We start from the raw sequence: 27996 nt of genomic DNA, 5'->3' as shown, positions 1-27996 counted from the left end.
AATTATTAAATTCTATTATTCCACCATTATTATAGTTTTATTTGTTGACTTATTGTCTTGCATAATTATTCGTTTAAAAAAAATATAATTTATCATCTTTAATACGGCGTCCCTGAAACAAATTTCTGACTCCGCCCCTCCCTACTCATGTAAGTATATGTAAACATATATATACATATATATATGTTTATGTTTGTGAAACTAAACATCAAATTTCCAAACATAGTTCACTATGATATGATGAGGGCAAACAACAAAACCAATGGATGAAAGCTTATAAACCATAGATGCCATTCCATATTAGTCATATGACAAAACACTGCAGTCCAAAATATTATGACGTGGCACAAAATGATTGGTATTTCATAATTTTTTTTGGGGCCCATACTTTTGGAAATAATTGTCCAATCACAACGTGTGTTATCCGAAATTAGCGTTAAAGTAGTTGAGAGACTCACTTGTAACCTTTAAAAACAACTCCTCATCTACAAAATCACAGTATCACACACACATACACACACCTAATTCAGATCCAAAAACTCTAAGCCCCCACCCCCCTCTCTCTCTCTCTAGCTTCTCTGAAGAGAGAGAAACAATGAAGGCCAATCTGCATTTGCTTCTCTTCTTCTCTCTCTTCTTCACATGCTATGGAAAGAGACAGAGTGAAGCTCTTGGCCATCTTTACAAAACGAAGCTGACCAAAAACTCCATAATTGACACCAGCAATTTCAAGGTGACCATTAATGGACTCGTTGAAGTTCTTTCTCAGGAAGGAATGAAAGAGAGAGACAGAATAGAGAGATTACCGGGACAACCACAAGTAGGGTTTGATCAGTACGGTGGTTATGTGACCATCGACGAACCGGCCGGTCGAGCTTTTTATTATTATTTTGCAGAAGCACAGCATTCTAAGCAGTCCTTGCCTCTTCTTCTTTGGCTTAATGGAGGTATATATATTGAATTTTCATTGCCAATTGTTGTTTGTTTTATTCTATCGATGAATAATTAGTCAATGTCATTATTTGTTTGGTTACGGTGTAGTGAAATTTTATTTAATTTTTGTCATGTATTGAAATATTGAATCTTGACTATAGTTTTTGATTTTTTCAGGATTGTTACTGTAGTTAATTAATTTCTCTCCTGTCACACACACACACATTTACACATTGATCAAAGATTCAAAATATAAAATTAAACTTTTTGAAAGTTCCTACTTTTTTGCATTATTGTATGAATTACTTTTAATTTTGTCAGATATCAACAATATATATATGACCCTTTACTTCACCAGATTCTATATCTATGTTACAAAATTTAGATTACACATTCTAATAGTATATATTGATGTATAAGACTATTTTATCAATTCCAATTTGGTTTAAAATATATAGTTTTATTAATTTATGGGATATATAGTTAATGATATAATTTTTTTTTTTGGTAATTGGGTTAATAATTAACGTATAATGTGACATTATTTGATATATATTTAGGGCCTGGTTGTTCATCTCTTGCCTATGGAGCAATGCAAGAGCTGGGACCATTCAGAGTCCACAGTGATGGCAAAACATTATACCAGAACAGATTTGCATGGAACAATGGTAAATATTAATTCTTGGTATCTACTATATATATATATATATTATGGTACAATTTAAGTTACATTTGTAAATTTTGTTGTCTTACATTTAGTACGATATTGGCAGCTGCAAATGTTTTGTTCTTGGAGTCACCAGCAGGAGTGGGGTTTTCTTATTCGAATACGACGTCGGATTTTGAGAATGGGGGAGATAAGAAGACAGCTGCAGATAATTATTTGTTCTTGTTGAATTGGTTTGAGAGGTTCCCGGAGTACAAGGGTAGGGAATTTTATATCGCCGGGGAGAGCTACGCTGGACATTATGTACCTCAACTTGCACATAATATTCTATACCATAACAAGAATGCTAGCAACAACATTACTATTATTAACCTCAAAGGGATCATGGTAAGAATCTCTCTCTCTCTCTCTCTCTATATATATGTATGTATACATGTATTTTACATGGAGAATTCATAGAGAAGAATGTGGGGCAAGTGACATTCTTAAAATTACAATATTATAGTATTTGATGGGTCATTTGTTTTGAAGTGGTATTCACTACCAATTGAGATATCTTAATTAAAGGGTAAAATTCATTTAGACCTCTTGAGGTTTGTCTATACATCAGCAAGACTCCCCAAGTTTGCAAATCTTCAGTTAGGCTCTTTACTTTTTCTGACACATATTAGTCTTTCCTTCATGTAATGGTCAAAGGTGGCCAGAGTGTAATTTATAATGTCCATATTACTCTCCTCACTTCTTCTAATTTAATTTGACTAATCTACCCGGCCTCCAATGAGGTTAGATTAGTCATTTCACTCATTTCTTTAACACCGTCTACCAGGGGTCTAAATGAAGATTGGCAAACTTTGGAAAGGTCTAACTGAAATATAGACAAATCTGAGGGGTCTAAATGAATGTTACCCTTTATTCTATTTGTATGAATATGATATCATGCATGGATATTTGTGACATTATCTTTATGCAATAAAGTCATTAAGAGTGCATTAGAATATGTGATCCTGAATAAGAGAGAGAAAAATGTGAAATGGTGGACATCACACGCTCTCCTCTCTTAATCGTTGCGGCAATGTCATGTTTGTCATCCGTATGTGTGTGAGGGTGGAAAAGAAAACAAAGCTATATAATTGTGCATTATGGCTGGACTGCTCATTAGGTTGTTTTGTTTTCAGTCCAGTTTATTCGGACCCACCAACCCACTTTCCAATTGTGGGGTTTGACTTTGCTTTGAGACCGGTTTATGTGAAATTGATGATCTATTAAAGTTTATAAATCAAACAATTCACTTTAAGATTTCGGTTCAAACATTATTAAAAAATAAACTATCAACTTATTATTACATTTTTTTAAAAATACATTTATATAGCTGAACACGTACATCATTGCAGATTGGGAATGCAGTGATTAACGATGAGACAGATGAACGAGGAATGTTCAATTATTTTGCAACCCATGCTCTCATATCCGATGAAATTTATAATCAAATACAGAAATTCTGTGATTTCTCACCCAATGCTACCAAACAGTCTGATGAGTGTGATTCGTCGGTTATTGAAGCCGAAAAGAATATCGAAGATATAAATATTTACAACATCTATGCTCCTGTGTGTGTGTCTACCAATCTCACTGCCAAGCCCAAAAAGACTTCTGTAAGTTTAATTAGTACATAAAAGATCATAATGTTGTCTTTGAAAATTAAATTAATGAAATTGTCATATGATGATGTTGTAATTTTTGTTGCAGCTGTCAAATTTTGATCCGTGCAGTGAAAATTACGTGTACGCTTATTTGAATCGACCTGACGTTCAAGAAGCCCTCCATGCCAATGTCACCAAGCTCAGTTATGACTGGGAGCCGTGCAGGTACAATTAGTGATAGATAGTTCAACCCTCGGATTTTATTAGAGTAGGAGCTAATGCCATTGTAACGTAATACCCTTACTTTCAGATTCCAAATTATTATTGTAGATCTAATTGCGATTTGGGTCTTAACTGTAAGATCGATCACAAAGAAAAGCATTAGACATTCATTGGATGCATTGGAGTGGAATCTAAATGAGCTCCACTTTAATGCATCCGGCTGTTTCTAAATTTTTGGATTTGTTTTCGGCACTACTATTTCAAATGGCGAGTAATTTTCTCTCTAATATGAGATATTATTCAATGTAATCAGAGACGGATATACTGTGGACTTAGTGGGGACATTCGTCCCCACTAAAAGTTTTTGTTATTGCATTTTTTATCTCTAATTTTTTTATTTTTTATTTTATTTTTTTATTTATTTCTTTTTTCCACTTATACCCATAAAATTTTGAAACTTGTCTCATTGAAATCATCAAAAAATTCCTCTATTGTAACCGTTGTAATGATGACGTGGTGTAACAGACTGCTACAAACACTTCATCAAAGCACATATGTTAAATTTTTGATTCTATTATAGGTTCACTTTACTTAAATGAAGTATTTATAATTATCCGTTACACCAAATTATACATATCTTACATGTTCACGTGTATTTTTAACCTAAATATAACTTTTACATAAGATTGACATTAAAATTATGCAGTGATGTGATAAAAAATTGGGAAGATAGCCCATCAACGGTCATTCCTCTTCTAAAAGAGTTCATGGCGAATGGACTTAGGCTGTGGATATTTAGGTATGTTCTTTCACTTTCCATCATTATCAGTATCATCATCAATGTTTACAATATGTTATGATTGTATATATATAGTTTTGTTCCCTAGTTATTATGTATGTTAGTGGGTGATATCATATCATATATATGTATATGATTAATTTCTGTCACGCTCCTGAAAATGGCTTGCACCTAAGCAATAGATGGACCACTATATAAGAGACCCCATTTTTTGAGTGGCTTAATTTCATATGTCAAATTGCAACTGCAACTTGTAATTTATGCACCTCCATTTGGACCACCCCACCCTATTGATTCAGTGACAATCAAACATCATTTCTATTAATATTTTATATACACACACACATATATATAATGTCCATAAATAATTATATATGAGCTTTTATGAAATTACACTAATGTTAACGTTTAATTTGAATTTAAAATTAGAAAAAATTTAATTTAAACTAGATTATTTTATTTTTTATTTTTATTATTTTTTTAATTCAACGCATTGATTTCATTTAGGAAATGTTATTCACTCAGAATCTCTGCTTGTATAACATTATTCTTTTTACGCATATTTGTTACAGCGGTGACATGGATGGAAGAATACCAGTCACTTCAACGCAATATTCAATTAACACTATGAGTCTTCCTGTAAATACTACATGGCATCCCTGGTTCCTCAGAGAGGAGGTAATTATTTCCTCATCCCTTTTAAACATTTAATTATATATATATATATATATTTGGTAATTCAATTAGATTCTTCTTTTATCATTTTCTACATTTTATTTTGTTTGTTTCTTGATGATCATGTTATTCGCAACAACTTGAGTAAAGTTCAGTTCGAATTCGTATGCCAAGTAAATGACAGTCAAGCTCGAATTTGTTATTGGGCTAGCTTCGTAAACGAACCAATTAATTTGTGGCTCAAATTCATTAGAATTGCAAACATGTTTATGAACATTCGCGTTCAAACTCTTGAATCAAGTTTGTGTTCCAATCGAGTTTGAACTAGACAAGTAAATTTTGAGCCGACTTCAAACAGTAATATAGATCTTAACCCAATTTCAATTCCGAAGTCAATAAGTAATTTTTGAGGGATTGCTGCACCTCACGACTGGTGTTTTTTTTTGGTTATTTCAATCACAGTGTCAAATAAGGACTCTTTTCTTTCAAAATATTTAAATTAATAGACATATTAATCAATACGTAATAATAAAAAAATATATAATACTACCACTTCGAAACTTTTATTATTTTTATATATGATCTGGACTCAATTTGGAGTTTGAGGTCGGTCAAGCCAAAGCTCGGGTCAGCTGACATAAATAGTTGAAATTGTGAACGGGCAACTAGTGGGCTCACAAGGTTATTTTCAAAGTGACATTTCGTAGTGGAGTGACCGAACGAGTCCACTAAAAATTGCAGGCCCAATACAGGCTCCTCATAAGCATCTGGGTCTAGACCCACACAAAAGCCCTTTATAATAGACTTGCCAGAAGTGCTTTTAACAGAAGATATATGTTATTATTATTATTATTTATTTTTGTGATGCTTTGCTTCGAATTTGGTGATGGGTCCAGTTATAATTTGATCCGTTAGATGAGCTTTGACCCGTTTTGCTCGTGGATGATAATTAGTACTATCTTGTAACCCGAGCATTCAGGGTTTAAATTAGGGAGATAGAAAGTCGACACTAAAAATCGCATAGAAAGATATAGAGGGGCCGAAATTATAATTTCTTATTTATTGCGTAGTGACAACTTTCGCAAATTTTTGTGTTCTTTGTGCTTGATGTGCTTACTTTTTTTGTTATATTAAATGATTTATTTTCAAGTTCGTGTTTGTCGTAACAATTTTTTTTTGTTATTGTTTGACTTAAATAAAAAAAAAATACTATCATAGAGTTTTTATGTAATATATATATATAAAAAAATATATATATGTATATATATATATATATATATATATAAATATATATTATGAGTGATGTTGTTTGTGTGACAGGTTGGTGGGTATACCCAAGTGTACAAAGGAGACCTAACTTTTGCTACAGTTAGAGGGGCAGGGCATCAGGTGCCAAGCTACCAACCAGAAAGAGCACTTTCACTCATCATGCACTTTCTTGCTGGGAGACCTCTCCCCAATTCTTCAAGACATAATAATTAAGTGATCTTTTTTAAAAAAAAAAAAAAAATTCAAAATTCATCTATGCATTTTTATTTGAGTTTGGTAATGGCATTAGGGGTTTGGCAAAATAGGTCAAATTATATTTAATAATGTATAGTTTTTTATTACAAATTCATGGTTTCAATTGAAGCCCAATGGCTACATTTTCCTTTGTAATTTATTGTGATGATTAAAACATCAGAAATAGATTTATTTAATTTTCTTTTTTCTTAATTTTAATTTTCTTTAAATGGTTAGTTCGAATGTAAAAAAAAAAAAAAAAAAAAGAAGTTTGGGTTTCTCCTATTTTTCAACCAACATGCAATATTAAACTTTGAGATTTTTTTTTTGGGCAGTTAAGCAAACACATGTGTCCATCCTTTCACTGAGATTCGAACACTCAGGAAGGAGAGTTTATACCAATTGTTGGTACAAAAACTAGGATGCAATATTGAACTTTGAGATTGCTTCACTTGGTTCGGCTGCCGAAGTCTGAAATTAGATGATCCTATACAGAGAATCAATTATTAGTTTTTGTAAAAAAGTTAGGCCCAAACACAACTTTCTAAAGGCCACCAACAATGATAAACTATTAGTTATAAACCAATCGAATTACAACGAATCCCACGGTTGTAAATAATCACAACCAAAAAAATAGGAGTATCATATCTCTTCAAAACCTTTTTGAAAACTCCATCATTCTTTCATATCTCATATCTCTATCCCTTTCCCACTCTCAGATCGATCTCTTTCTCATTCCCTTTTTATGCAACTATCAAGAAGAAGACCCACAAGCGTATAAAGCTGATGACACTTGTGGTTGAGAAATCGATCAGCGGTAGACCAAGAAATCAGAACAATCAAATTCTTTTACAAATATGTACATATATATATATTTGTATATTTATATAAATTTGTATAATTTTTTTTTTCTTTCGTGTGTATATATTTGATTATATATATATATATGGGATAAGTGCAGAAAATATTCCTAAAGTATACTCTGCGTCGTACTTTTACCCCTTATTTGAAAAAAGTGTGCAAAAAAAACTTCTAATCTTTTCACATTATGCAAAAATGCCCCTCATGACACAAATTAGTGCTCAAATATCCGTTTTGTCCTTTTACTCTTTCGAAAATGTTCAATGGGATATATATGCTACTAATCTCATAGTATATGGGTATTATGTACACATTATTTCTTTTTTTTTTTTTTTTTTTTTTTTTTTTTTTTTTGAGAATTTGTAGAATAAGGATTTGAATTTGTTGAAATTTCAGTTTAATGTTTTATACTAATTATTTTATTTTTCAAACAAAAAAAAAAGGAAAAAAATCCCAATATCAGTGTGCTAATTGTTTTCGGAGTTTAGAGCAGATTTGTTTTTTTTAGTTTGCATTTTATTTCGTTTTTTATTTTTATCTTTTCTTTACTTTTATACTTTTATTTTTATTTTCACTTGTCTATTGCCGTCCTCCAATAGTGTCATTTTCAGTCGTTTTACAAAATTATTTATTTTTATATATTTTATAAAATGGTTCAATAATGGTAATTTAGTCAACTTAGGGTATAAATTTGTCAGAGGGATCTATTTGCACGTGAGGGGTGTCCTCTAATAGTGTCATTTTTGGTCATTTTATAAAATTATTTATTTATATATATTTTATAAATGGTTCAGTAAGGGTAATTTAGTCAACTTAGGGTTTAAATTTGTCAAAGGGTCCTATTTGCACCAAATTCAAACTTTATGAATGTTTTTTAGCACGCGAGGGGTGTGATAAGCACTTTAAGCATACTTTAGAGGTATTTTTTGCACTTGAGCCATATATATTCCTGCTACATACATATACAATTTAATTTGTATATATATATATATATATGTGTGTGTGTGTGTGTGCGCGCGCGCGCGCGTGCGTGTTTGTGATATTTTATGAATAAATGAAATAATCACGAGTCGAGCCCAAGCGTGAGCGTGGGTGAATCATGACGAGCTAATCATGAGTTGAGTCTGGGTGAATCATGACAAGTTGATCCCGAACTCATCCTAGCCAAGCTCGTCCAAAAATGAGCCTAGCCCGAACAAGCCTCTGAGTTTGCAAGGTGAGCCCGAATAACACAAAGCTCAGCTCGATTCGATTCAGCTCAGCTTATTTGCAGCCCTACTATACATTAGTCTTATTTGTAATTTGGACATTGGAGTTATTTTTATAAATGCTGATAAAATAGAAAAAAGAAACTACATATTTTGCATGATATCAAATTATGCTTTCTAAATTGGTTTTCATATGGATTTTGAAAATGATATCATCTTTACATTTTGGGTGTACATCCCTTGAAATCCTATAATTTGTTTCAAAACTGTTAAACTGCGAAAATTTTGATAAAAAGTGTTAACATTACTAAATGTTATGATTTTTGAGATTTTCGTAAATAATAATGTTAATTACTTTTAGCACTTTTCTTAGTCAAAATTATTCTAAGAATATGTTTATGTCATCTCCATAAAGTTTTCATCAGCTTAATCAAATTTATTTTATATTTTGTATTTTTGTATTTTTTATTTTTCACATTGCAACAATGTCACTATTTTGCACTATTATATACATCCCACCCTCTAAATGGGGTTATTTTTTTATTTTTTATTTTTAGTTAAAATAAATGGGTTATTTTATTAAGATATAAAATACAGATCACCGAGGGTGAACCCTCTACAAAACCATATCGAACCAAGCAAGAGTAGACAGACTTACACAACATATAGAGGGAACTAGACCAAACAAAGAATATCCTTTAAACATAGAGTAGCTGCATTAAGAGTATTAAAAAAACACACTCCTAGCAATATCAACCGGGTCTCCTTGAGCCTCCATTACTGAGACATAAATTTTATAATTTGTCAAATTTCGTTGTCAAAACATGTCTGATCGAATTGTAAATTTTTATTTATTATGAGTCTTAATGTCGGAAGCGAAATAACAAGTGCAACCAATGTGCGTACAATAAATGCAACTTATGTGCGTTCAACTTCGATTTGAAGAGAACATCATATTAAATAAGGTATGTTGGTGATAACACTTTGTAGTTCATTTTTGGTTTTATGACGTAGGAAAAATTTGCATGAAATTTAAAATTTTTCAGGTCAGTCAAAAATGGACCGGTCTAACTTTCTTGGACTGGTCGAACTTGGCTGGATATTAAAAATTGTCCTACAACCAAATATGAACCGGTCCAACTTTCCTGCACCGGTTCAAGTTAGTATGTGATTCACAATTTTACTTCCTAAGTTGGCGTATGCATTGATGTTTTTCCTATTGCCAAAAATGGACCAGTCCAACTCTCTTGGACCGGTCCAAGTACTGTGGAACCAATATAGAAATTGCAGTTTTAGCCAAGTTTGATTTCCATTTTTATCAGATTTTAGGAATTTTTTTTTTTGAATTAAAGTTTTTTTAATGTATATTTTGGTCTCTTTAACATTATATAAATTCTAATTCTCTTCTAAATTTGTAAGGGTTTTGAGAGTATCTTGAATGAAAATCATGAAGATTCATTCAGAATTTGTTTAGAAAAGTAGGGTTTTAATTTGCCTTTACAAAATTTAGTTTTGAAGGAAGGAGAATTCGATTGAGCTACGGAGGGGATAGAGTATTTTTTTCTTCTAGCAACCATTCTACAAAGATAAAGGAGTAAGCTTGAAATCTATAGCAATCTGACGAGGAGTTGCGAGAGTCGACAACTAGTTCTTGGTAAAGGCAAGTGGGCGTGTGCCTGAGACATAATCTATTATACTTTACTTTGAAGACAGTGGATTATTCCGCTCGAGATTGCGAAAGACTCCATTTTTTTTCCCCTAGTTGTTAGATTTTTTGTATAGTAAGGTTTGTAAGATATTTTCTTATATTTGTGGCCCACATGATATGGACACGTGATTTACTTCTATTATTTGGTGGTTAAATAAAATAGATATCAGATTAGTAATATATTATTTGGTCAACTTATAAATTACCCTTTTGGTAATTAATTATTGGAGAAGTGTTTTCCTATTTATTCCCTACTTTGATGGAAAGTGGAAATAAAGTTACTAAAAGGAAAATTGGTCCTCTCTCTGCCTTTATAAAAGTACATACTTCCATCAGTTATGTACACTAATGAAAACAATACGTAAAATATTTATGTGTGCAAAAGGTCAAGAGAGAGAAATCAGTTTTCACGCTTTGACTATTGCAGTTCAGCATGTTGTTCGTTCCGCAGAAAGGATCTTGACGTTTGCCTTGATCTCTACGAGTTTTACAATTATAGATCGATATATTTATATCTAACTATTTATTTATGCATTATAGATATGTGAAAATCATGAAGTTCTAAGATATGGAATTCATATAAATTTGTGATTAATGCTTAACATGAATAATTATAGTTTACAAGGTTTTCACGGTAAAAACTCGTGTCAAATCTCTTAGTATCTCTTTACTTTACTTGCACTTTGTTTTTTCTTTGTGGGTTGTTGTTTTAGTTTTATTTCGGTAAAAGTAAAATTAGCAAAAATTGGACAAAAGTTCAAGGTAAACCTATTCACCCCCCTTTAGATTATTTTTTTTTTTCAAATTCTTATTCGACAACCATTCCGTATAATATAACTCACACTTGGTACCAGAGCAGGTTTTCTTATAGTGCGTTGTTCCTAGTGGAATATTTTAAAAATAAAAATCTATTTTTATTTTCAAAATTTTATGATGGAAAATTTTATGAGAGAGGGTGAATTAATTTCTTGTTCGGCTAGAAAATTGACAAAATCCCAAGGAATGAAAAGAATGATTTATTTTATTTTATTTTAAATTTTATAGTTATGAAAAAGGGTCATCATTTAGAGGAAAGGCTAGGAAAGATAAAATAAAATATTTAGGAGAATCTAGAGAAACAAAAATTTATTGTTGGACATGTGGTGGTAAATGTTGTGAGATATAATTTTTGTAATTGGCAAATTTCGATATCAAAACAAGTCCTGATCGAGTTATAATTTCGAGTTATCATATCAAGATCAACATTGATTGCGGAATTGGAAGGTTGTTCGAAGATAGTAAACTAAGATCATCGAGAAAGGAAAGAACAACACTTTAAGAAGTTGTTTCCCACTTAGGACACTATACCTATATCGTATGTTTTTCAAAATTACCAAAAACAGGATTTTCCAAGTGTGTTTAGAATTCTGTCAAGTGGGAACCGGTACCAACATTTAGGAACCGGTTCAAGAACCTTAGATTCGAAGAAAACCATTCTGTCCTTTAGGAACCTGTTCCACATCTGACTACCGGTATCACTGCTGATACAAATTAAGGTAACTTGTTCCCTGTTTTGTTTCAAACTTCTTAGTTGGTTTAGAATACTACCGAAAGTCCTATACACTAGATTTCCTTTATTTTATGAAGGATTAGGTCTTTGAATATTCTATATAAACCCTGATATCATTTAGGTTTGTATGACTTTTGCATTACAACTTCATGTTTCATAAAAGTCTTAGAGAGATTTTTTTTTGTAGAAAATCAAAGTTGATTTCTCTGTCATTCTTTCTAGAACACACACATAAATATAAAAGTGAGTTTAAAGTGATGTTGAAATCCTGATTGTGATCAAAAGTCTTGCATCTACAATGATCCAAGAAAAGTAGATATACTTCTATATCGAATTCAGATATTGAAGAACAGAAGTAAAAGCGATTACTGTGATACCCCCAGATTTCCGGATGCGGGTTGGCCAGGCCCATACCCGATTACCCGAGGATATCAAACCAATTAGCAATAATCGAACACAGAATAATTATATCAAAAGAGATAAATAAAATTTGCTGAAATGAAAACTAAAAGAGTAATCCAATATTTGAAAACCTCAGAATAAATAACTCAATTGATAAATAAGATATTTCAGATACAACTGAATCACCATGAACACATATCGTTCTCCAACTTATACAACTTGGGAATCCATCTAGTGGACCCCTAAAATAACCCACTGAACTCAAAAGACTGGAAACAAAATCCAAGTCTAAACACAAAATATATTCCAATGTCATCGGTGGAGTGAACAACTATATCTGCTCAGCACGATTAAGCTCTGCAGCCTGAAACTGACGAACACCTGTAAAGAATAATAAAAGAGTGGGTCAGGCCCACGAGCAAGTTCTAATCGAGCTGCAATCCATACAGTGACCCGATACGCAGATACACCGTAGATACCTCACAATATCTATCTAGTCCATACATATATATATCCACACTATGGGACATTCATTGAACTACAATAGGGGTCTCAACCTGAATAGAAGGCAACATGCGAAAACGCACCCAAAGGTGGGCATGAGTACCTAGACCTAACAGGGTACACCTCAACCTACTATAGCTAGCTACGCATCCACTGCATATACGCGTCCTAACCAACGAGTCTGAGACTCAAGCTCATCTCGTGGTACCATAACCATATATTTAAAGTCCATTCAAATCCATCCATAGGAACTCCAATAAATCGTTCAGCTTATTCAGTTGCACAGACTTATATAAGAGATCCAGTAAGTCGTTCAATTTATTCAACTGCACAGACTTAAATATAAGGAGAATTATGTTTTTATAATTCGTACCCTTCTTCCCCAAATAGGTAGGACTGAGTATTTTGAATCAGTCTGTCCCTAGTATATCACCGTCCCATACCAGTACATACAATCCACAAAATCCATATAATTGATAGAACAGGCAAAACTGTTCACCAATTAAAATCCATAAGGTAGGAATTAGCATTTTGAGCTAAACCATACCTAGTATGCCACCGTCCCATACCGGTGCATACAATCCTCCATATCCATGTAAATTACAACATTCAAATGATAAGCAAGTAATTTACAATGCAAAACCAAACCCAGATAATTGACAGAATTTTAATGTGAGAATTCAGCAATTAAAATCCAGTACATAATTCCAAATAATTGGCCAAATTTAATATAAGAATTCAGCAATTATAATCCAATATATGATTCCAAATAATTGACCGAATTAAGTTCAGCAATTATGTTCCAATACATAATTTCAGGTAAATTACAAGGCATAAATAATAAGCACGTAATTTATAGTCCAAAACCAACCATCCATATCATTGTAGAATAGTATTTAGTATTTCAGCAAATTTAAAACCAAGCGTTAATCCATGTAAAGTTTAATATTCCAACAACCACCTCCAAAACCATAATGCAACTCCAAGCCAAAATCCAGTTAATTGCTTAACCGTGTGTATATTACCCCAATTAAATCCTACAATACCATTCCGTTCAAAACCATGCAAACAACAGATTTATAACAGAGTAGTTTAGCAACCAAAATCTGAAACATGCATAGGACCAACTCTATTCACTAGAAGACCCTAATATGCATTTACAACAAGTTTTAAATTCATGCTATACTAATTAAATCACTAATTTAGAATTAGGTAATTTAAATCTTTTCCATTCGTTAATCGCATGCAAATAGGTTTAATTCCGTATTATGCGTTCTACTTGTCTACCTGTATAAACCACGCACGGAGAACCATTAAGAACACCCAAGTGACATGTTAAACACCTCAGTTTACTTCCAACTCAGTCCCAGACTCACAACCCTCCAACAATAACAGGTAATTCGTAATTAAAAAAAAAAATCCGAAATGAAATTCCAAGAGAGCCTGCTCAATTTTTGGAAAGAGCAGGCTATTTTAAAGCCTTGAGCCGGCTCTATTACTTCATGGAGCCGGCTCTTTACCTAGAAAAGATAAGGGAGCCAGCTCCCTCATTCCATGGAGCCGGCTCTCTCCCCTTCTAAGAGCCGTCTCCAACCTCTGCAATTCCTGCGACTCTCTGCTTTGCTTCCGGTCACTTTCCACCTCTACCAGCCTTTCTATTTGGCTTTAAAACAAATCCTAATAGTCTTAATAACACCCAATAGCATCTCAATGGTTTGTTTACAGTTCGTTGGAATCAATTACAGAGATTGGACTTTCAACAGTTTTAATAGGCATACAGAACCAACACTGAACCCAGATTTGCAACTACTGTAACAGAGTTATTTTAACACATATAGATTATCAAAATATCATATAATAAACATGTATTCTCAGTTAACGATGAATTAAACCCTAGAGAACATCTAGGTGCACAGAACACAGGTCAGGGGAAAGAGGAAGAAAAGAACTCGCCTTTACAATTTTGGATGAAACCATGTCGCCGTCTTTCTAAGTTTTTCCGGCGATCTCGACTGCCGTCAAGGACTCTCCTACTCCGGGTCTAACCCTCGAATAGCCCTCAACCATCATCCTTGGTCCAGCCCAAATCCCTTGTGCCAAAACCTTCATCCCCTTCTCTTTAAACTCTCTGTTTTTCTCTCTAACTTATAGGTACGTGCAAAGAGTTTTGCTAACCCTAACAGACCACTCTATTCTCTATATATATGCTAGAACAGAACCCCGTCCATATATAATTAGAGTAAAACCCTAATTAAATCCTAGTCGGCCCATAGAGCAACCTAGGTTACAATACTCAGCCGCCTATACTTGAATTGCTTTCAAAACTATAATTGAACTTAAATAAACTAACTTAATTTTAATTAAACTAAATAAAGAATAACACAATTAATTAAAATAAACAAACAATTGGACACATAAGCATATAGATATAAAATCAATTTAAAATGCACAAAAATAAAATTTAAATTCCATTTTTATCCCTTTTGAAATTAGGGGTATTACATTCTTCCCCCCTAACAAATGGAATTCCGTCCTCGGAATTCATGAAATTTTGAATTATATTTTAAAATTCATTTCCGTTCCGTTGTGGACTTTGCCTCTGTGTATAGGCTCCACCACATTCCAAAAATAAAAAATATATATATATATATATGTCCGATATAAAGGACACACAAAAACTATCCAACACATAAGTTGTATTTAGCAACCAATCATCCGTACCCAAATTTTTAGACAGGGTCTAGATCCATATTCAACCAAGTTCCATAGTATAGATGTGTAAAACGTCTATGCAACCAATCCTAATGTTTTAAAATACTAATCGATAAGCTACCACCTAAATGGTGAAACACCATCCATGAGAAATCAATTTAATTAATACAAAAAAAAACTGACCTTCCTTAATAACGCTCCTTGCTTCTGAAATGGAAGACATCCCAATCAACTATATCCTGAGAGGAAAACTGTAGTGTACGAGTGGAATAGTTACCACATCCTAGTACTGCTTCCAAACTGTGCGTAATCCAATACAAAGAAGAGTATTCCTCTCTGATGTTGCCGTTAAGGAAGCTAGGGTCTTATTGTACAACCAGTGCGACTATTACAAACCAACAGGTAAGAGGTATGCACCATATAAAGTACAAAACCTCCTTCGTTGTCAGACTAACCTCCTTGTGCTAACAATATGAGAAATGAAAGAAGCACTTCCAACTTCCCATAAAAACCTAGGATATCTATCCCAAGTATCTCCTCCATGATCGAATATACATTCCCGATCTAATCTTCTATCGGGAGATATGAAACATAGCTATACCTCCGTTATCAGTGCAATGTAGAACTAATGCGAGGTCCAAAAGTGAACATTACGAGAATTAGACCCAGCAGCAAACGTGTTCAATCTATCACTCCTAATCTGTATGGAATTAATAATTCCAATCAACATCGATACGTTCCACCAACCATCTGCTCCAACTTAGTCCTACTCCCAATTTTGATTTAGGAAGTGACAAAAAAAACACCAATGAGATCTGTACTTAGTGCAAAATGTGAGTCACCACGTTGATGCATTCTAAGTCATCTTGTAGTCCTCTTTTATTCATATGATTATATATCCTACCAGTTTAAAATAAATCAGTATAGAAAATGACTACAAAGATCTAGTGATCTCTGTTGGTCCATCTCGACCATTTGATTATAGTAGACTGGAACTCAAAATCACGTTGTACCTCCTCTTGGCCCTTAAAGATTTGTTCCAAATCTGGAATGTATCCTATTATCTACCAAAATAAAGAATTGACTAAGTATTGCGAACCTCAGTCCCGACATCCTCTTCCCAATCCGTCTACCAAAAGTACCATTAGTCTGGTACCACCAGCTTCCGTCTGCACCAATACTTAATTTGGAGCATCGCCAAAAGCTAACCCTGCAGTATGACTTTTTTTTTTTTCACGCACGCCGTGCACCGCTTCCTCATGATAGGTGACCGGTCTCACCTTCCTATCCTCGACACACCCTACCTTTGTAAAATAAGTAGTGTTAATTTAACTCATTTTCCTACTTCAAAAGCTTATGAAACTTTTCCCCATCCTCCATAAGGTCATCCATGTCTTAGCAACAACTAGTTGTTGCAAATTATGACCCTAAAAAAAAAAAAAATTTCTATATTTTATACAGTGTAGAAACTTTGGTTTCTCATCTAAGTGCAACACCAGCAACCCCTCCAAATGACACCCTCGTGAAAAGTGCCTTAATTACGGATAGACTGATAAAGATTTAATCAGTCCACCATCCTCTCTTGGCATCATTTTAATAAATACCTAAACCAGCACGAAATCCTCCTTCCGTTTTGGTGGTCACCTCAGAAATTTCCCTGAAGATATTCTGCACCTCTGACACCTTTTACAAACCATGGTGGCATCACGGTGGTCTTTATCTACCACATCCCCATGAATACAATCATAATGATATCCACCAATCCTAGGGTGTTGTAAAAATGAAATCCTATCTAGTGTAAAGCATAACACACGAATCATTTTTAGATTAGTTAACACGTACTGATAGGTTAACTATCCCATCCCAAGTAGCATCCCATACTGATGCAGATCCAGGTCTAATAGATTGGCTAGAAATTTGCATTTCTACCTAATCCTATGACCATACTTTCCCAAATCCTAGCGTACATAGTGCTATTACCCATGTCATTAAAATAATAGTTGATTGATCACATACTTGTGTCCCTAACCAATCCATACTCCCAATCCGAACTAATTAACAAAAATAAAACTTGTAATAACAAAACTAAAACACATAACAATCAAAGATGAAACACGTAGATACACACAACACATAAAATAACCAAAATATAATCCTTTTTTAAGATATCCTCCATTCCAAAGAAGAAAACCTCCTTTGAACTCAAGTTCGCAAAAGTCTGTTCCATAGTTTCGTTGGTAATTATCCAACCCTGAAACTGATCCATTAACCGTAGCTTAACTGCATAATCGTTTGCTTAAGCAAATATCCAATGGCTTAACCCTCATCCACCTAATACGCAAACCGTCTATTGTGGCTTTATTAAAGCAACTTAGCACGTTACATCCTAATTCCCGTACGCTCCAGAATGTGATATAAAATCACATCTTTGTTCTGACAAGAACTCCATCCGATTCCCAAACTCCTAAAGAGTACTTTTCAATTAACTCCTTAAGACATGATACGAAAATTCATCCATATGTAGATTGGTTCACACCAACTCTACCAGTATCATTCACTATACTACTTGTGAATGAAGACACATTTGTGCGATTCGTCATCCTCAAATTTCAATATCCCTTTTCTTGGATACGCCGAAATCTTCTTCCTCAGGATCCTCTTCAGAATCCCACTCTTCGCTTCTCTCCTCTTTGAACACAACTGAAATTGTGTTGGTCCCAAAAAACGGTGACCTACCACCTACACATTAATCCTTCCTTGGCGTATACTTTCTAAGCAATGCTAATCTTGGAGCTAAACCTTCAATTCTAAGTTCTGTTTCTTGCAAAGAACTCGACAACATATTCCTTTACTCCGTTAGGTCCGTATCGCTTTCGTCGTGGACCCCATCCTCCTCCTAGTGTTAACCATTCTATAACTATGGAATAAAATTGACATCCGTTCCTCCTAACGAACTGTACGTAGAGTATAACCAATCCTAATATGGCTCTAAGTTTTAAGAGACGCAACGCGGAAGTCCTATAATGAAAACACTCCTAAGGACACTAGAACCTGGAGTGCTCTGATACCAACTGTGATACCCCCAGATTTCCGGATGCGGGTTGGCCAGGCCCATGCCCGATTACCCGAGGATATCAAACCAATTAGCAAAAATCGAACACAGAATAATTATATCAAAAGAGATAAATAAAATTTGCTGAAATGAAAACTAAAAGAGTAATCCAATATTTGAAAACCTCAGAATAAATAACTCCATTGATAAATAAGATATTTCAGATACAACTGAATCACCACGAACACATATCATTCTCTAACTTATACAACTTGGGAATCCATCTAGTGGACCCCTAAAATAACCCACTGAACTCAAAAGACTGGAAACAAAACCCAAGTCTAAACACAAAATATATTCCAATGTCATCGGTGGAGTGAACAACTATATCTGCTCAGCACGATTAAGCTCTGCAGCCTGGAACTGACGAATACCTGTAAAGAATAATAGAAGAGTGGGTCAGGCTCACGAGCAAGTTCTAATCTAGCTGCAATCCATACGGTGACCCGATACGCAGATACACCGTAGATACCTCACAATATCTATCTAGTCCATACATATATATATCCACACTATGGGAAATTCACTGAACTACAATAGGGGTCTCAACCTGAATAGAAGGCAACATGTGAAAACGCACCCAAAGGTGGGTATGAGTACCTAGACCTAACAGGGTACACCTCAACCTACTATAGCTAGCTACGCATCCACTGCATATACGCGTCCTAACCAACGAGTCTGAGACACAAGCTCATCTCGTGGTACCATAACCATATATTTAAAGTCCATTCAAATCCATCCATAGGAACTCCAATAAATCGTTCAGCTTATTCAGTTGCACAGACTTATATAAGAGATCCAGTAAGTCATTCAGTTTATTCAACTGCACAGACTTAAATATAAGGAGAATTATGTTTTTATAATTCGTACCTTTCTTCCCAAAATAGGTAGGACTGAGTATTTTGAATCAGTCTAATCTTAGCATGTCACCGTCCCATACTGGTACATACAATCCACAAAATCCATATAATTGATAGAACAGGCAAAGCTGTTCACCAATTAAAATCCATAAGGTAGGAATTAGCATTTTGAGCTAAACCATACCTAGTATGCCACCGTCCCATACCGGTGCATACAATCCTCCATATCCATATAAATTACAACATTCAAATGATAAGCAAGTAATTTACAATGCAAAACCAAACCCAGATAATTGACAGAATTTTAATGTGAGAATTCAGCAATTAAAATCCAATATATAATTCCAAATAATTGGCCAAATCTAATATAAGAATTCAGCAATTATAATCCAATATATGATTCCAAATAATTGACCGAATTAAGTATAAGAATTCAGCAATTATGTTCCAATACATAATTCCAGGTAAATTACAAGGCATAAATAATAAGCACGTAATTTATAGTCCAAAACCAACCATCCATATCATTGTAGAATAGTATTTAGTATTTCTGCAAATTTAAAACCAAGCGTTAATCCATGTAAAGTTTAATATTCCAACAACCACCTCCAAAACCATAATCCAACTCCAAGCCAAAATCCAGTTAATTGCTTAACCGTGTGTATATTACCCCAATTAAATCCTACAATACCATTCCGTTCAAAACCATGCAAACAACAGATTTATAACAGAGTAGTTTAGCAACCAAAATCTGAAACATGCATAGGACCAACTCTGTTCACTAGAAGACCCTAATATGCATTTAAAACAAGTTTTAAATTCATGCTATACTAATTAAATCACTAATTTAGAATTAGGTAATTTAAATCTTTTCCATTCGTTAATCGCATGCAAATAGGTTTAATTCCGTATTATGCGTTCTACTTGTCTACCTGTATAAACCACGCACGGAGAACCATTAAGAACACCCAAGTGACATGTTAAACACCTCAGTTTACTTCCAACTCAGTCCTAGACTCACAACCCTCCAACAGTAACAGGTAATTCGTAATTAAAAAAAAAATCAGAAATGAAATTCCAAGAGAGCTTGCTCAATTTTTGGAAAGAGCAGGCTCTTTTAGAGCCTTGAGCCGGCTCCATTACTTCATGGAGCCGGCTCTTTACCTAGAAAAGATGAGGGAGTCGGCTCCCTCATTCCATGGAGCCGGCTCTCTCCCCTTCTAAGAGCCGTCTCCAACCTCTGCAATTCCTGCGACTCTCTGCTTTGCTTCCGGTCACTTTCCACCTCTACCAGCCTTTCTATTTGACTTTAAAACAAATCCTAATAGTCTTAATAACACCCAATAGCATCTCAATTGTTTGTTTACAGTTCGTTGGAATCAATTACAGAGATTGGACTTTCAACAGTTTTAATAGGCATACAGAACCAACACTGAACCCAGATTTGCAACTACTGTAACAGAGTTATTTTAACACATATAGATTATCAAAATATCATATAATAAACATGTATTCTCAGTTAACAATGAGTTAAACCCTAGAGAACATCTAGGTGCACATAACACAGGTCAGGGGAAAGAGGAAGAAAAGAACTCGCCTTTACAATTTTGGATGAAACCATGTTGCCGTCTTTCTAAGTTTTTCCGGCGATCTCGACTGCCGTCAAGGACTCTCCTACTCCGGTTCTAACCTTCAAATAGCCCTCAACCCTCATCCTTTGTCCAGCCCAAATCCCTTGTGCCAAAACCTTCATCCCCTTCTCTTTAAACTCTCTGTTTTTCTCTCTAACTTATAGGTACATGCAAAGAGTTTTGCTAACCCTAACAGACCACTCTATTCTCTATATATATGCTAGAACAGAACCCCGTCCATATATAATTAGAGTAAAACCCTAATTAAATCCTAGTCGGCCCATAGAGCAACCTAGGTTACAATACTCAGCCGCCTATACTTGAATTGCTATCAAAACTATAATTGAACTTAAATAAACTAACTTAATTTTAATTAAACTAAATAAAGAATAACACAATTAATTAAAATAAACAAACAATTGGACACATAAGCATACAGATACAAAATCAATTTAAAATGCACAAAAATAAAATTTAAATTCCATTTTTATCCCTTTTGAAATTAGGGGTATTACAATTACACTTTGAAAGGGTCAAAGCATTCGAGGAGTGTTATTTGATCTACCTGTAACCCTTTTTCAGAGATCAAGAATAAGCCTAAGGTCAATTGTTGTTGGACGGGACGTCACAAAGTTAGAGGATTGTCAGTGATTGGTGTTTGGTAGAATAATAGGGTGTGAGCCTGAGTCAAAGTTCATTGTTATAATGACCCGGTTATTTTCCTTCTTTTCCTTTTTTCGGTAATTTTTTTTTCGTCTTTTTCCCTATTTCATCTTTTTCTTATTTATCATTTTTCCTTGCATAACCTCACTTTTTGTACTTGGATTTTATTTTGGCTTTGTATACATCCATAATATTTAGTTTCCATGATATCTACATTTTTACTTTTGTAGAAAAGAATGCTAGATGTTTACTTTTCTCGTAAAGGGCATGGATGTATAACTCTTTGGAAATATTCTTGGCTTTTGGGGTTTTTGTGTAATTATGAAAAGTAATTATTTTTCGTCTTAGGGACCATTTTGCAATTTAATTTGAAAGATATTTTCAAAAAGAACCTTTTTGCAATTTCCAAAAAATGTGACAAGTGTCACATTCTCATGGTGCCACTTGTTGGCATTGGGGTGGGGAGACTTGGAGGCATAATCTCTTGACACATGGAGGGTGGAGATTCACCCATTTGTTGGCCTAGGATTGGACCACTTGTTGGCTTAGATGGTTGACAAGTGTAGGCTTAGGATTAAGCCTAGGAAGGAGCTTTGGATTTGTGACAAGTGTAGACATGAAATTAAGTCTTGCATTGTGTGTGTGTGAGAGGTAGTGCAAGAACACCTAGTGAGTGGAGAATTCCACCACTTTTAACTTAGGGTTTTCACATTTTATTTCATTCATCTCTTTCCTCTCAAGAACCCTAACCTAGCCACTATTGAAGTAAAGCTTGGTTTAAAGCTTTAAGCTTCATTTTGGCCTCCTTCCACTCACCTTAGACTGAAAACTTTGGAATACTTTTGCTTCCTCTCACTTTCCTCTACATAACCCTAGAAGGAAAACTTAAAATTCCTTTGCTTTCCTTGGATTAAAGAGGAACAATCCTCTTGTGAGGTAGGAGGTGTTCTAAGTTATGTTTTTGATGTTTTATATGCTTTATAACATGGTTCATAGGTATTACATGCATTTAATATAAGATTTTAAGTTCATAACTAATGGTACCTTACATAAAATTAAGCTAGGACTTGATTTTTGGAAAGGCCATGACTTGATTTATAACTTACCTTAAATTGAAGTTATATAGGGTTGTTTTGAAATCTAGAGACATTAGTCAATTAATTTAATTAATTTTTATTTATATGTTTCCATGATTTAAATTAAGTTTTGAAGGGATATATGTAATGATCATGATAGGTTCTTTAACATATATTAAATTGAGGGTATTTAGATGAGAAATGAAATATAGAGAAAGTAGTTATTTTATTAAATTAATTTCTATCCTTGTTGTGTTAATGAGTTGAGTATGAATTCCTTATTGATTACATGTCTAAGTCTTGATTTTAAACTTGTGACATACTTGTGAGACTATGTTCCTATTATTGAATGATATTGTTATGAAATATGATAAGTTCCATAATGATTATTCAACAATTTGCATGCCATTGCAGTTGTAAACTAGAGCATGTATTGTGTTTCCAAAATTGGTTTGTGCATGGTGGATGGTTTTGCATTGTATATCTATGTTATGTTAATGCGTATTTGTTGTTGCACAAACTGTTAATTTTGGAAACTTGGCATGTTGTTGTTATGACTAAGGCTAGGGCATGGTTCTAGTATGGGGGATTGTCCCTCTATAAGTCTAGTATGCACATAGGGAGGTTACCCATGGGCTAGTAACCCTAAAGTAACTATGGTGTCAGTTTGATCCGGCGTGATGTCCAGGTATCCACCTTGGTTTGATTTCGCATTTAAATTCTAAGTTGATAACCTTGTGAGTTGTATCTTATTGCGTTGTGTTAGAAGTTCTAATGTTGGTTAAGTGGTTTGTATTAATTTACATTGAATTGCAAAGTTGTATAAGTAGGTTTATGTTTGCTCATTCCATACGAGTAAACTTGTTTACTCACCCCAAAGTTACTGGGTGTTTTTTAAGTAAAGAAACATTATTGTGGGATGTACAACAATCTTAGGCTTGCTTGATTTCTTGAAATATTTTTGTTATATTAGAATATGCACTTGTTAGCATATCATATTCCATTTTGGTTATTATGTCAAAACATGTATTTGTTGTTCAAACTATGTAATGTGCACTTAAGTGCACCTTTTGATACTCTTTAGATGTATGTGTATTGAGGCCAAGGGCCAAGCATGTTTACTTTAGTACTTGTACTCATTTGGCACTATATTTTACTTCAAAAGCGTATTTTAACTAACTTGGTGGTTTGGCATATTAAATTCTTGTAATTAGCATGTATAAGTCCATGAGTTGTTGTAATACATTCAATTATCCATATTAAGGTTGTTGACATGTTCATATACTCAAATCTCATTGAAAATCAGTTTTAAACTTTCATTTTTGAACCAATCCATGAGGGGATTTGAAGTATGGGTTGAACCTTAACACATTTGGCATATAACAGGTCCTTTAGCAGCTTTTTGAGTTGTTTCGGTCGACCGAAACACCATTTCGGTCAACCGATCGCTCTTGGAAACTTCAATGCACAGTAAATCACCCATTCTAATAGCCATTTTCGCTGTTTGGGTCCATTTCGATCGATCGATGGCTTATTTCGGCCTACCGAAGTGACCTTCCCTCAAAAACATGTTTTTAACAAAATTTCTGTCCGGCTCGGTCATCCAAAACTCCATTTTGTTCGACCGAAATAGCTCTCATACACTAACCTTCCAGATTTTGTTTCAATATTGATGTTCCGACTTCAAAAGGTCATAACTCCTTCATTCTTAGTCTAAATGGGGTGATTCTTGAGCCTAAACTCAAGGATTTTGAGTCAGATTTCCAATGATGCCAATGCCATTCTTAGATTCAAATTATAATAAGAGTTATTCATATTTTAGTGAGAGGGTGTCTGTTTTCGCTTAAACCGGGAAAGGGCGTTTTGTGGGATTCTTGTATAAAATTCTTAGAACCTCTTGGAATGTTGTGAAATGATTAGTTTAGGTTCTTTAGACCTCATTTGACTCACTTGGAGTCAAATTTCCCTCCTTGTTTGTAAATTGACCATTTTGCCCTTAATTAATGGATTTTTGCCCATTTTGACTTTCGCTTGCTATTTCGCTTTCTTTAAATTTTGTGACTTCATGGAAGGTCACATTGGTTCCCTAGGGGTAATTTATATCTCTAGAGGCCTTGGTTTATCTTTTGCTTCCACATCTGGATCCGTTAACGGGTCAATCCTCGGTTCATTACTGACCCACTGGGTTGAATAAAAACTTGGGCCATTACAAGTGGTATCAGAGCTCCTAGGTTTGAATACCTTAGGACGATGAGTTTTGGGTGCACATCATGCTTTTGTTGATTTGCTTTTATATGTTTGCATGTTACTTGTTCACTTGTTTCGGTATTATAACATGTTTATGTGCTTATTTTGATAACCTGTCTACGTGCTTAAGTACCTAGAAGTTTTCAGTATCTGTTTTAGCATGTTGTACACTTATCCACTTTAGTATGATGGTATGTTGCATACATTGACATGCTTTTTGTTTCGTACATTCATAGCGCAAGTTGTATTCGGTCATAATAACTTGTGTTATTGTTCACCTCTTTCTTTTCGTGTGTTTAGTATTATGGTTTTGACTCATGGAGAGTCTTCTTGTCATGATGAAGTGGATGACTAGGTTGAGGACATTGGGCTCACACGGGGTCCAGGGAGGCCTAGGGTTTGACCTCATGGTGTGGATCCTAATCCACCATGAGCACCGACTTATGAGGAGCAGATTGCACAGAGAGTGGCTCTGGAGATGTCAGAGTCTATCCAGCAGATGTTTTGTCAGCATATTATAGGGATGCAAATTCCGGTACTTGCACCAGCACCGACACCAATTGTTAATGAGGCATTGGACTACTTCATGAAGTTACAAAGGGTCTCATGGTATGCAAACTTGATAGCATGGCAGTACCTACAGACCGATTGAGATCCTCCTTGACAGCCTCAATGTTCATGGGAGATGTCGATATCTGGTGGAGGTCCATGACCAATATCCACGATGTGGAGGTAATGATATGGGAGGAGTTCAGGACATTGTTCTTCGACCGCTTCTTTTCGAGGGCCATTGGTGTCTTCCCGAGCGTGTGCACAAAACAATGCACAAAACTTTGAGTTTGGAAATTAGTGTCAAGTGGGCACCATAATTTAAATTTATAAACCGCTTAACACCTATACTATGTAGTATGAGTGAGAAGGGATCATCCCAAGGGATTGAGTTGTCGTACTAGCTTGTGGAATCACTATTAGGGTTAGTAGGTCGAGTGATCAAACAAATAGTTGGTTGGTTGATTAAACTAGAGAGCAAATTAAACTAAATAATTGAATGCAATAAAGAATAAGTAAGAGAGAGAGATCTTGGGGTTTAAAGGTCACCACCAAACAATACTTTGCTACACCCTTAACAAGTGACTAATGAGGGAAATGTGTGTTGCAATATTAATGTGTGTGTGTGTTTGGTTGATTCAATTAACAAGGATGACCAATTAAGTATATATTGTCTAAGCAACATGTGAAAAGCACAATATATCTAACAATTAAGTATATATTGTCTAAGTAGCATGTAAAAAACACAACATATCTAGCAAGTCATTAATCATTTCATTAAGCTCACAAGCCAAATACACCACAAGGTTAGAGACATATGCTACTTGCATTCAAAAGTCTGGAACATTAAACAACAAGCATGGATTGTCCTCTCATCTAACAACTATACTACCCCTACACTACAATTAAGCTAATGACATAAAATTAAACTAATTAAACTAAGGGAGAGGCACAATCCATCAAGTAATGAGCATGAACCATCAAAAAAATTACAAGAGTATTCCATTAAGCACTATGTTTTGACAATCTCTAGATCTATGGCATTAATATACATAGACATGCATCAATAATACAAGAAATAGAGACAAACACATGAACATCTATTCTAGCATACACAGACATATGGATAGAATGAAATGATCAATTGGAAGCATTAAACCACATAAATCATTGAATAAATAAGATATATATATATATATATATATATATATATATATATAAGTGCCAAAACATGTATTACAACACTAATCCCTTAATAATACACAAAATTAAGATGTAGAAAGCATGCTTGGTGGTAACTCTAGCCCCAAGAGGATGTCTAGCCAATCATGGTAATGCTTCTCCAACCCTCAAGGGCAAATTCCATGGAAGAAATCTACTCCTTGGTTGATGAAGAGCTCCCAAGCTTGTGTCTCTTGTTTTCTTCTCATTTCTTCCTCCCTAAGAATAGCCTCTATTGTGATGGATGGATTCTTCTCAAAAAGTGTATCATATTCTATATATAGGTAGGTCAAGTGACACATAAAATGAGCTGGGGTTGTGCACAAAATATTCCCCAATGATTGGATGAAGGATAACTTTTGTGAGCTGGAAATTAAACTTTTTCGCATTGGAGGAAGTTCGATCGATCGAACCTTGGACTTGGATCGATCGAACATAGTTGAGATCTATCGAACTGAAGTTGGATCGATCCTCAATGGCGGCGCCTTTTTGGATAAAAACAAATATGAGATATTTTGAAGATATTTTTGGGAAAAGGACAAAAGTGGTTGGTAGGGTGGTACAACTGGATAAGATCAATCATTTGGATAAGGACAAGAATGTTCGATCGATCGAAGAAGGATGTTGGATCGATCGAAATTTTGAGATCTCTGAAAATGTCATCATGGCTCAGATCCATCTTGAAGTGCTGAGATCGATGAAAGTTGGATCGATCGAACTTTGCTTGAGATCGATTGAAGTTACTGAAATTCCACCCTTTGCTTCCTTTTGCTCTACTTTGCTCCTTTCTTTGATTAATCCCAGAATTGCTTCAATTATGCTTTTATTTGGCTGAGTTAGCTTATTTTGGGGATAAGTCCCTGAAAATAGAAATAACACGAAATCAATACAAAACGGTAAAATAAAGTAGATAAATGTTCTAGAATACCTAAGCTTAAGGGGTTTAAATATGCACTTTTCAGCGCTCATCACACCCCCAAACTTAAATATTGCTAATCCCTAGCAATGAACTAGAAAGTAAAGGAATGAAATGAACAACTATACAACTATGAACTAGAAAGCAATAAATGGATAACGCCACTTTCGTAGGGAACACGATTGCACTTAGCATATGCAACAAGCCTTTTAAACCCCTACGTTACCCCTAGTGGACGAGTGAAGTCTCGTGAGGGTTTCCAGAAATGATACCCACAAATATTAAGCTCATTCTTACAAAAGAGACACCAATATTGTAAACAAGCATTGGGAGAAAAC

The 27996-nt window shown here is 34.4% G+C and overlaps 1 protein-coding gene across 1 annotated transcript; it reads left to right on the top strand.

Annotated features, from left to right (window-relative positions):
• The first annotated feature begins 336 nt into the window (after positions 1–336).
• Positions 337–6652, top strand: LOC132295082 (serine carboxypeptidase-like 40). The gene is made up of 8 exons (XM_059793158.1): positions 337–947; positions 1494–1601; positions 1707–1987; positions 2992–3252; positions 3347–3465; positions 4169–4261; positions 4834–4939; positions 6257–6652. Exons 1-8 carry the CDS (start codon positions 596–598, stop codon positions 6416–6418), a joined length of 1482 nt encoding a protein of 493 aa, XP_059649141.1. The 5' UTR covers positions 337–595; the 3' UTR covers positions 6419–6652.
• The last annotated feature ends 21344 nt before the right edge of the window (positions 6653–27996 follow it).

Source organism: Cornus florida, unplaced genomic scaffold (genome assembly GCF_030987335.1).
Source record: "Cornus florida cultivar Cherokee Brave unplaced genomic scaffold, ASM3098733v1 CherokeeBrave_3.0.0_Hap2_Chr02, whole genome shotgun sequence".
In the NCBI taxonomy this organism is placed as follows: Eukaryota; Viridiplantae; Streptophyta; class Magnoliopsida; order Cornales; family Cornaceae; genus Cornus; species Cornus florida.
The sequence above is the reverse complement of the archived record's forward strand: the minus strand, read 5'-3'. Positions and strand labels throughout refer to the sequence as shown.

Excerpts from the sequence above, each read along its gene's own strand:
- LOC132295082 (XM_059793158.1), top strand. The coding sequence starts at position 596 with ATGAAGGCCAATCTGCATTTGCTTCTCTTCTTCTCTCTCTTCTTCACA. Across the intron at positions 1,602-1,706 it reads CAGATTTGCATGGAACAATG|CTGCAAATGTTTTGTTCTTG; the intron begins GTAAATATTAAT and ends CGATATTGGCAG. Across the intron at positions 3,253-3,346 it reads CCAAGCCCAAAAAGACTTCT|CTGTCAAATTTTGATCCGTG; the intron begins GTAAGTTTAATT and ends TTTTTGTTGCAG.